This window comes from Stylophora pistillata, chromosome 3 (assembly GCF_964205215.1).
Source record: "Stylophora pistillata chromosome 3, jaStyPist1.2, whole genome shotgun sequence".
Classification (NCBI taxonomy): Eukaryota; Metazoa; Cnidaria; class Anthozoa; order Scleractinia; family Pocilloporidae; genus Stylophora; species Stylophora pistillata.
The window spans coordinates 8258577-8268761 of record NC_142521.1 but is presented as its reverse complement, the minus strand read 5'-3'; the positions used below and the strand labels follow the sequence as shown (position 1 = coordinate 8268761).

Below are 10185 nucleotides of genomic sequence, written 5' to 3'. Positions count from 1 at the left end.
GTTGTTCTTTTGCTCAGCAAAATGGCACACACATGGAATGTACCTCTGAAACGAGTTTGAAGGTTAAAGAAAGGAAAAAATTAGTCTCTAAAAGAGTACACTGGAGGAAAATGGTAAAAAGCATGAAATTGAGGAAAGTTTCTTTTCATCAGCAGAGTTTACAATTACCTAATAAAGTGTGAAAGTGAACCTCTTTATCAGGAGTTGCTCTGAAACCTTATCTTCTTCAGTACTCTCCACACTTCTCAAATGCTTCATAAATTGATAAACCCACAGCTGACACATGCAATCGTTTTGAAGCATTTTAGCTTATTTTTAAATGTTTTATTAATACCTGTATTCACCTCATCAAAGTGCATAATTGGAAAATGAAGCACACAGGTATTATTTAATTTAATTAGACAAGTTTGAAACCACATACTTCCTTAATGGTGATAAAGTAACACTCACTACAATAAAACCGAAGTTCAAGTTAATTATCTTTGGATCATTCCCAAATGCTTTTCATGATTCCTTTCAAGAAAAAAAAATTAAAATCTCATGTCAAATCTTTAAGTGGATTTTATAATCAATTATGTAGATATTGGAATCAAACATGTGTGGGGAATTAGTGAGGAGCCCACACTGTCACTAGCTTCCAGAATTTATTTCTCAAAAAAGCAGGCAGAACAACGTTATGGGAAGTCTCTGACTGACGGAAAAACTACTCACAATGATTTTCTTATCTCAAGAACACACTTTTATCAAAACGCAAGTTGATTGGCTAGAAAGTTCTTCCTAACAAAGATAAACAAACTGATTTATTGGAGTGGACAGATTGTGATACTCGATTTCCCGCCAGATAATTTTGAATCATTACAATACTAATTATCCTGTTTCCCACGCATGCACTGTACAACTTAATTCATTTCAGGATCAACAATATATTAAAACTTTTCTCGAATGCAATTACTGGTAGTGGTCACATTTTCCAAGAAAGAAATATTTGAAAATACCAAGAATCTGTTTTTGTTAAATGTGTAACTGATCCCTTTTTGTGAAGTGTAGCCCTTCCATCTAACTGAGAATGCAGCATTCAGTTTTCCCTGTATTACTAATTTCTTTGCCCATCCTACTACTTAAAGATACCTATGCTTAACTCTCTAAGCCTTTACAATCAGTATTCATATTCTCTGTGCTGTTCTCTATACATTTCCTAAGATGCTCTCAAGGAGAATTATTTAACAATCAAGAGCTTCTTTAGTAAGTGATCATTTCCTCTGTTCAGTTACCTTTATATCTCATTCAGGGGTGATAATGTAAGCAGAAATTAGTTGCCGGTCTCTCATAGGGTTTAAAGTCTCACAAAAATTAAAGGCAACAACAAAAAACTGAATTTTTGAAAATACAAATGCTGTAAAATCTATCTCATAAGTAACCTTTCAGACTGGTAGCAACCATATTATCGATTTCTTAGCCACTAGTCCAAAACTACCAATAATCGAATACTTGAGGAAAAGTTAACACTTGACATTGTGATAAAGGACTTCTGCAGCTTTTTCCTCAAACTTTTTCCCAGCACGAACCCACACTGGGTGAGTGTCCACCTAGAAAAACAAGCGTGTATAATGACATAAGTATCAAGGTGCAATAAAATAAATACTAACAAATCAAGATTTACAACATTAAAATGCTGGTCGAAGTAATCCTCAGTTTTAGTTCTACCCTATCAAGTCATGTGACACATTTGGATCCACTGCATGCAAGCTAATATGATTGGTATGGCTAGGATTATAACCATTGATTATCAATAGCTGCCAGGGTGTGTGAGCAATATGAAGCAAATCCTGTGTTCTGATTGGCTTTCTGAGCAGGCAAGGGTTCATATTAATTGTATGGCTTTTTTCTCAAAGATGATACAATATGGTCCACGAAGACAAATTGAAACCAACATTATAGCATTCTACTTCTAACATATTCATCCAGTTGTTTCGAGGCAGAGAGGTACAAATAACACAACAATTAAGTACTGGTAGACGGCTGAAAGAGAAGTAAAGTGGAAATACCTCTGGAAGCTTGAGTAAATAGGGCATGATACTATTAGCAAACTGAATACTGCTTTCTCGTGGAAGCAATGAAGGAAGGTTGTCTATGGCCACAATATCCAAAGGTGTTGTAGAGTTACTGCAAAAGGAAACATAGAGTTGGATTCAATGGGCTAATTTAGCCTTAGTCTGTGACAAGGACCCATGCATGTCAACCTTGGTGTGCTTACTTTGTAATTTTTAAAATTAATTCATGGGAGCTCAGCCAAGTAGATTATGGGTTAACTAATAAAAATGGGATCAGATCAATCCATCATTTTCTATCTCCTTTAAGTAACTACCTCTTGACTAGAGAAGGTGAAATCTTAGGAAGGGTGCAGCCACACAATTCTTATAGCATGAGGCAACTTAGGCCATGATGAAACCTGTATCAGGCAAACCCTATACAACATTGATGCCATGTATTAGGAAGACAGTAGTTTCATCCAATTGTAATTAAAGATTACAAGACTTTGCAATTGTAGCCAATGTGCTTGAAAACCATTCCTTAGAAAGAAAAATTCTACTCAGAAGTCACAAGGTATACAAGCTAGAACACAAACATGGACACAACCCCTGACCTTAACTGTAGAGTCTTGCAGGGTTGTTGAAGCGAGGTCACCGATTCACAGAATGGTAAAGGATTGTTTGGATTTGTAACATCACAGCTCACATCAACTATCACAGACAGTTTCCTAAAACAAGGAACGACAAACGTCAACACTAGAACTTCATGGCCTCAGCCAAATTACTAAAAACTGTTTACTTGACTTTTCAATTGCATTTTAGTTTCTGTTCATAAGTGCCCTTTCCAAACTCTTTCTTTTTACAGTTTCATTAACACACCTCTATTTCAACTAGTTTGACATTTCAAACTCAGTCTGAATAAGGAAAATGAATGACTGTATGTTTTTTTGTCATATCTTCCATCAAGAAGAGGAATTGTCAGAACAGTTTATATCATCAACTGAACAAAGTAACTTAGAGAGCATTTGATGTGAGCCAGATAAAAACTGCCATGCATGATGAATTTTGGAAGCAGAATATATTCAATTGAGGTTACACTTAATGAAATGGAAATCACTCATGTCTAGCAAAATAACAAGATTGAGAAATACTCTAGCCACCTAGCAAGCTACTAAATTGTTTTGAAAAAGCAGTCCCTCTAAATTCTCAACAATTTGTACCCATAAGGAAAAAAAAATTTTTTCTGTATGGAAAAGCAACGAGGTAAAAACACTCTTCTGAGAGCGCTGCGCTGATACAATTCACCTCTGGTCGGTGTCCAGCACCTTCCTTGTCATAAATGGTGGAATTTTCTGAAAAGTAAATGCTGTCAAGCACAGAACACTCTCGAGCATGTGTACATTCATTCCCCAAAGGTACTTATTTTTCAGAGCTGCACAACCTAACACAACTTCCCAAGTACAGCTGCTGCAATCCAGTCAATTAGTCCACTGATCTTGTTAAACTTTTCATTGCATACTTGAGTGTGCATCAAATATATTATTTTAAAGTTTAAAGCTGCGTACTAAACGTGAACAATGATTTACTTCACATTTGATGAATGAGAAAAAAAATTCCTGTGGAAAGCTGTCCTCCCATGCCACATCTACTATTTGAAAAATAGACTTGTGTTTGAGAATGGTGCAAGAAAATTGTACAACATTTTCCTTGTTAATAGTCAGGGTGACACCCTGAATTACTTAATTGTAAAAGGAGTCATACTTCACTTTTCCAGTTTGTCTAAGAGAGTTAAATAAATAGTTAATAATAATTAATAATTAATTAATAATTAAATAAATTAAATAAAATTAAGTTAAATTAATAAATTTAGTTAAATTAATAGTTAATAATAATTAATTAATAGTTAATAGTCAGGGTGACACCCTGAATTACTTGATTGTAAAAGGAGTCATACTTCACTTTTCTAGTTTGTCTAAGAGAGTTAAATAGTTAATAATAATTAATAATTAATTAATAATTAAATAAATTAAGTTAAATTAATTAATTAAGTTAAATAATTAGTTAAAAATAATTAATAATTAATCAATAATGAATAGTTAATAGTCAGGGTGACACCCTGAATTACTTGATTGTAAAAGGAGTCATACTTCACTTTTCCAGTTTGTCTAAGAGAGTTAATTGGACAAACTATGCAAATCCCTAGGACATTTGATAATTGAATCATGCCATGTAATTTCACAACAAATAACCAATGAAAGCTTTTAGTGTTGGTTGGTTTATTTGTTTTGTTTCATATTTACTGTTGTTTTTGTTTTTTAATCTTTGCATACACAAAAAATCTTTTAATCTCATGAAATTTCCTCAGCCCTTCCCTTTTCCCCCCAATGATACCAAGCCATTGCTCTTAAGGGAGCATGAGACCAAAGATGTAGCACAACATTTCCTACATTCTTTTCCTGAGCAAGTATGAACCTTCTACCCTAGGCTACTCTCACACTCATTTTTACAATACTTGATTTCTTACAAAACATTTAAAATAAATCAACTACCAAACAGAAGTGAAATCTTAGTATACACATTGATCACACCAACATCCCTTAAAATGAGCTGTTATGCCATGTTGAATGTGGGTTAAACTGGTACAAACAATTTACAACATAGAAAACTTTAATAAAAGATCATATGGTATCATTTACACTTACCTGAAGACTTAAACTTCCTTACACTATTTATTTTCTTATTGATGACTACACACCTTCATTAAGTTGATACAGTTGACAAAGATGTCATACTGTAGGATTTCCTCAAAAGGTCCACCTTGCTGTGTCTCTTTCGTGTCCCATTTGGCAATACATGAGCTGTAAAGGAAACATTATTTCAAGGATAAATATTGAAAGCTAATTGAGATATATTTGACATAGAACGATCAGAGATAGGTTGTTACATACCTTGGTAGGCCTACTTTCTGTGCCAAATCTATGGCTCCTTTGCCACAGCGCCCTAATGCACCAATGATTATCACACAAGGATAGCACTCAGAAAGTCCTAGAAAAAAACATCTAATTCAGTTTTATTTCAAAGCTCATAACTTTTTTTTTTTACAAGCTCATATTGAAATGTCTCTGTACCTCTAGCCTTGGCAGCATCCTGGAGCTGTGTCTTCAGATCTTCTATTAAAAGTGACCCCTGGCCATAAGGCTTTATAGCTGGCATGGGAGTCTGAGGGCTTAAAATATCATAAACACGACCATCATTATAACATAACCAAAGTAAAGCGCACGCTCTGATTGGTCAATTTAGCGTCCTCCATTTGCCCATGGGTGTACACTGCTGACGTGAGCAAATGCAAAGACTATTTTTCCACGTGCGCTTGTTTTTTCTGGTCATGTAAGATTTGTTAAATAAAAGGGAACTCTTTAGCTACAATGTATCAATGTTACGTTATAAAACACATGGTTAACGCCACAGCATACACTATTGAGTTATGGATGCACTTGGGAGGTTTGCTAAGCACTCAAGAAGCTAGAGTCACCCTCGGCTATTGCCTCAAGCGACTCTTACGCTTCTTTTGTGCTTAGCAACCTCCGGCGTGCATCCATAACTCAATAGTGTATGCTGTGGTGTTTACCATTTGTTACATACAAACACTTTGAGTGAAAGGAATTTACTGCCTCAGTTCAAATTGGCTTGTCATGAAAAGCATTTCAAACCATTAGTAGGTCTGGAATTGAATGGGCACTGCTGCACTTAAAAGTCCTCAGATGATGGGCATTCCACCAATCCTTTTGCTTCTTATGAAAAGAAAAAATTGACTTACAACAAACTGGAAGGAGACTGGAGTTTTTGAAGTAAAAAGAGATCCATAGGAGAGATGGTTGAAAGGAAATAGAACTTAAAGAAAAAAGCTTTGTGTCCATGTAAAGAGAGGTAGGTATAGACCTTCTTATATATATCCTGGTTCTGGTCTCCCTGTGTTCCACTTTCTCAAGGAAACCCTGTATAAGGGGTATGGTACACTTGGCTACTGATCAACCCCAGAAACTGCTTGCATTAAGATTACAGTGGTGATCATTATACTGGAGTCTTTGCACAGGAAGTATCTATTGTAGGATCTTAGCTTACAAATGTAGTCAAATTAATTAGGATGTCTCTTTTGTTTCTCATCGTCTATTAGTGTTTTTCACCGGTTAGTTAGCTTTAGCCTGCGTGCAGCCAAACGAAAACCCCGGTTTTATTCTGCGTTCGGCTGCACGCAGGCTAGTTAGCTTCTGTTGTTTTCCATATCACATACTTCCATTCATTACTGTTTCTTTCGCAATTATCTGCGTCAATTGAACTTTCAGTAAGTCGTTTTTGCATGCATTATTTTTAGTTTTTGTGCATATATAAACTTAGTTTTCTCTGTTCAGAACCCTTTTCCTTTCAGTAGTCGTCCTAGTCACAGTTCGCTTTCAAGCAGTTCTTTTATCTTCATTTCATCTTCGGGCAGTGTTTTTTTGTCAAGTGTGGTTTTGCAGTAATTGTAACAATCTACAATTGCCACAGTCACATCTATCCTTACAGATTTTTTCACCCTGCAAATTCCCTGAGTCACCTTTCCCTGAAGTTAAACTGGAGTCTTTGCACAGAAAATATCTACCCTTAAGAGATTTTTTGACCCTGCAAATTCCTTGAGTCACTTTTCCTTTCATACTCCTGGGCCCATTTGTTCAAAGGTTGGATGACACTATCCAACCGATACATCGCTACCCCATGGATAATTGTTAATGAAACGTACTGCACTATCCACCCAATAGAGATTTATCTAAAAGGAGAGCGTTATCCACCTTTCAAACAACGGGGGTCTGCGGGATAGGGGGTTTGCCCAGTAAAGGTTATGCTTTGATGCAAAAGCAGCATTTGACATGAACACCAAGAGAGATAAACTCTGATCAAATTAAGGGGAAATGGATGGCACAGGGGCCTTGCATTGTATATATACCCCAGTAACAGTTACTTTAGTCTCATAATTTCTGATGAACTTCTTCTAATGATTATTCAATGCCATATTAAGCAATAAAACAGCCAAGTAAGTATCATAGCTTATAAAATCTCACTAAAAAATTTGTACCTCATTTGTTGATGACACCAAGCACTAATACCAACAGCCATTCCTGCAAAACCAGCTAAAGGAGGAAAAGCTGCTGCTACTCGTCTGTCTGTTGAAATAAAAAAAAAACCCTCTATAGATCTTTACCTGGTCAACAAAAGTGCAGGGAAAAGCTCTTTTTCAGTAATGTTGACTGAAAAAAAAAGTGAAACAAACCTTTCATGGTAAAAACTTTTATAACAAGAGTTCCTTAACTATGGACAACACAATAAGATATACTATATCAAATTTATAGAAAACATTTGATCTTTCCAAACCAAACTTTACTCACTTACCATATTCATCTGTCATATACTCCACATCAAGTATCCTTCCACCACCCTTGATAAAGCGATTAAGAACTTCAGCCCAACCATTCTGGTTCTACAAATAAACCAAACAAACATCAGGACTGATAATATATTAAGGGTCCTCTTACTCCTTTGTTTACCTGTCTGTCTCAGAGATCCTTAGTCAAGTTATTCATCCCCTCTTAAAACTTTACCACTGGTGAAAACATGGGAGATTCAATTTAAAAACCATTGCTTAATTTAAAAAGGGTATTCACCAGTAGGATAATCTACCACCAGCAACTTACTGATATTTGAGAGCATACTAGATCATTCATATAAACAAACTGGCATGGCATACACAGATATATTTTATCATCATAATAAATTACACTTCAGAATCTTCTTGACAAAGAGAGGCTCACATCCACTCAGGAATGACCCCATTTACCTGTATGACTTTCTTAACAATCGCATAATCAGGATAGCTACAATGCACTGTATATCCTACGCCAGCCATTCTCAACATCATTGTCAACTAATTTTGAGATGTAAGATCTGACAAATAGGCGTTATTGCCTGATTCTCTGTTATTCTGTTGAGACAATTAGCCTCACCAATCAATTTCTTCTGGCTATCAAAAAAACACTTCCCAAACACATGTAAGTTGTATCAAAACTTTGCAAATTGTACACTTTTGTCCAGTAAAGACTGAAAACTTTACTCTTCACTTACATCGTAAGCATGGGCAAAGTAGATATGTGTGTGAGGTATTGGAGCCAAGGATTTTGCCAACTCCTTAATTCCTAGGATAAAAGCCTCTTTTGGAGCATCTACCCAGGATCCTTCAGGAACCATATCCACTCCACTGATCCTGTAAACAACGAATCATCACTGTGTTGTTGGTGTTAACAGTAGCTAGCATTGTTAATTCATCCTTTGTTTATAGCATTTAACCCATTAACACCTGAACCACCCCTCGCTGTCCATGCCATGTGATGGGCTCGCCCAAGAACACTTTCTCCCCACCTACACTACAAAGCAGAATTTTGACTCCAAACTTCCTCTGGTGTGAAGGGATCAATGAACCAATCAAAATCCATCGTTTGCACTGATATTTTGTAGACTTAAGGGGGCACTAGAGGGGTGCTGTTTTATGCATTCACAATAAATTATCATATGTGAGAAAACGGCATTGGTGCGGCCGATTTAAAAAATTTGCAAGTCCTTACTTACCTCGCAAACTCTTCATCTTTAAAAACCCTGTCTCTGGAACATTCCACAGTAACTTTAAATCCTAAAAAAAGAGAGCACATTTTACAGACTTCAACATGGGAGAGAATTACATAAGTTCACAATTTTATCCAGGAAAACTGTAAAAAAGTTTGTTTTTTTAGACATCTGCTGGGAAAGATTTCCGTATAACCCCATACCAATCAGGTAAAAACCACCAATCAAAAACAAAGCGGTCAATTATCCCAAAGGTAATCTGTTGTTTTGCCTCTGCTTTCTTTTAGCCAAGAATTGTATGCATAATGAAGTATGGGGTTATACGGAAATCTTACCCATTTCTATATTAAAAACATAAAGAACGTGACTTTGTACCTGCTGACAAAAGATCTTTACATCTCTCAGGCGAGAGCGCCGATCGGCGTTCATTCGCTTTCGGTTCTGATCGCAACCACAGGTGAACAACCATCATGAATTGATAAAGTGAGGCAAGGACCGAATTAGGACACTAGTGGTGACTTCCACACATTGACGAAACATAAAAATTTCCCACCACATGGGAAGTAACTTCCCAAAAATCCATAAACATTCAACAAACACAACTACAGTGACGCAACACACAAAGCCGTCATGTGAGCAAACACTGCAACTGCCGAGGAATGATGGGATGTAAATTTTGGCGCTTTTCCGACCCAGGTTCCAGCGATTACGCACTCTTTCTTATGTCAAACAACGCTGGAAATTCTGTATTCACCCGTTTAGTCTAGTTGTACGTCTTCGTGCTCCACCATGTTTTCCAAAGTTAATCTAGTTCGAAAAACCGCGCCGTAGAACTTCAACAAAATCACTTTACATGAAGAGCGCCCAGAAATTTTCCATGGTGCATCTTCAGGAAAAATAGTAGTGACACCTGGTCCGCATTGACCACTTTCAAAAATGGCTGCCAGATTAATATTCTTTTGTTTAAATTTAAATTAGTCTTTTTGGCCTCGCTTGAGATAATGTATTCTTTTAAACTTTGTACTAGAGAACGAGGCCAGAAAGGCTAATTTAAATTTAAATAAAAGAATATTAATCCGGGAGCCATTTATGAAAGTGATCTATTACCTCGACAAAAAAAAGAAAACAAAAACAAAAACAAAAACAAGGAGACAGAAAAGAAAAAGGCCAGCAGCTGCAAGTCTCTGAAGAAACGGAAAACCTCACGATCATAGAGTTAGCAGCCATGAGAAGCTGTTTTAGCCTTTGGTCTCATCCGAGTGGCATACGTCAATCAGTGGCAAACAGCCAATCAGAGGGTAAGAAGTATCAAAGGGAGCCAATGAAATGCAAAATAAAAACAGCCAACTGTGTAAAGAGCGGGAAAAGACGGGTAACCAACAGTATCACCTGCGAACTCCCACACGTTTAGCCTCACATTTTTCCCCCAGCAGCAACTATTTTGCTGCAAGTTTAAAATGTTATTGCAAGTTGTGACGACTAGGTTTATGGAGAATTAATTCACTTT

At 36.4% G+C, this 10185-nt stretch overlaps 1 protein-coding gene across 1 annotated transcript; it reads right to left on the bottom strand.

The window, feature by feature from the left end:
• Positions 1 to 289: 289 nt before the first annotated feature.
• LOC111337694 (uncharacterized) lies at positions 290 to 9329 on the bottom strand. Its single transcript, XM_022944040.2, has 12 exons — positions 9054 to 9329; positions 8685 to 8745; positions 8184 to 8322; positions 7455 to 7542; positions 7141 to 7228; positions 5159 to 5256; positions 4979 to 5075; positions 4786 to 4888; positions 3336 to 3382; positions 2645 to 2758; positions 2046 to 2163; positions 290 to 1586 (listed from the first exon to the last, which is right to left on the bottom strand). The coding sequence occupies exons 1-12, from the start codon at positions 9148 to 9150 to the stop codon at positions 1500 to 1502; spliced, it is 1137 nt and encodes a 378-aa protein (XP_022799775.2). The 5' UTR covers positions 9151 to 9329; the 3' UTR covers positions 290 to 1499.
• Between the last annotated feature and the right edge of the window lie 856 nt (positions 9330 to 10185).